Source organism: Cebus imitator, unplaced genomic scaffold (assembly GCF_001604975.1).
Source record: "Cebus imitator isolate Cc_AM_T3 unplaced genomic scaffold, Cebus_imitator-1.0 Scaffold254, whole genome shotgun sequence".
Taxonomy (NCBI): Eukaryota; Metazoa; Chordata; class Mammalia; order Primates; family Cebidae; genus Cebus; species Cebus imitator.
Window position 1 is genome coordinate 2,283,114 of NW_016107569.1, and position 1,033 is coordinate 2,284,146.

General features: G+C 57.9%; 1 protein-coding gene across 3 annotated transcripts in view; it reads left to right on the top strand.

The window, feature by feature from the left end:
• CUNH9orf50 (chromosome unknown C9orf50 homolog) overlaps positions 1–733 on the top strand; it is an 8,094-nt gene extending 7,361 nt beyond the window's left edge. For 2 of the 3 annotated variants that reach the window (XM_017499107.2, XM_017499103.2), the window contains exon 7: positions 207–431. In XM_017499107.2, the coding sequence (XP_017354596.1) occupies positions 207–314 (108 nt within the window). In that variant the 3' untranslated portion in view covers positions 315–431. Of the gene's footprint in view, positions 1–206 lie in introns of all 3 variants that reach the window. The other variant, XM_017499102.2, reaches the window with a different exon arrangement.
• Positions 734–1,033: the final 300 nt, after the last annotated feature.

Sequence of the window (1,033 nt, forward strand, 5' to 3'; positions counted from 1 at the left end):
GTCTTGAACTCCTGACCTCAGGTGATCCGCCTGCCTCTGCCTCCCACAGTGCCTGGTCTTGCATTTATTTCCTCACCTTGTAAATGGGGCTGACAGCAGAACCTGTCCAACAGGTTCTGCAGCGTAGACTCCTGCTGGGCCCTGGGGGCCCAGTCCCCTGCCCTGAGGTCCTGGTGGCAGCCAGCTGGTCCTCTGTCTCACTCTAGGAGTCCTTCCTTCCCAGCCTGGTGCTGCAGTCGGTCCTGAAGCAAGGCTGCCCCGAGGAGTACCATCTCCTCTGGCCCTCCCCAACACTGCATCGAGCTCAGAGGTGAACACCTGCTAGCCCAAGCACAGGTCACACAGGGCCAGGCCGTGAGGATCGCCCTTCCTTGCCCCACGAATAAAGGCGCATCCCAGGTGGCGGGGACCTGCTCGTAGGTCTCATACCACAAACCTTTCTTCGTACCTGATTGCTGGTCTCTGGGTTTTCCTGGAAGGAAGGGGGTTGGAGACACAGCCTGGATGAGGCTGAGGGGTGGGGACAGGGCATCCCTGGGGTCCAGGACATGTACCAAGTGAACCCCTTTTCTGGAAAGTAAGAGACCCTGCCACAGACCTCAGACCTGGGAACATGCTGGGTGCGATGGTTCACGCCTATAATCCCAGCTCTTTGGAAGGCTGAGGTGGGAGGATGGCTTGAGCCCAGGGGTTCAAGACCAGCCTGAGCAACATAGACCCTGTCTTTACAAAAAAATCAAAAACCAAAAATAAGCTGGGCGTGGTGGTGCATGCCTGTAGCCCCAGGTACTTGGGAGGCTGAGGCAGGCAGATCGCCTGACCCCAGGAGGTTGAGGCTGCAGTGAGCTGTGATCACACCGCTACGCTCCAGCCTGGGCGACAGAATGAGACCTTGTCTCAAAAAACAAACAACAAGAAACCCCAAAAACTTGGGACCAAGCCTCTGTCGACCTAAATCAGCCCACACCTGAAGTAGGCACCTGCTGGAAACTGAGCCTAGGGGTGGAGAACCACGCCCCGCCCCGTCCTCCGC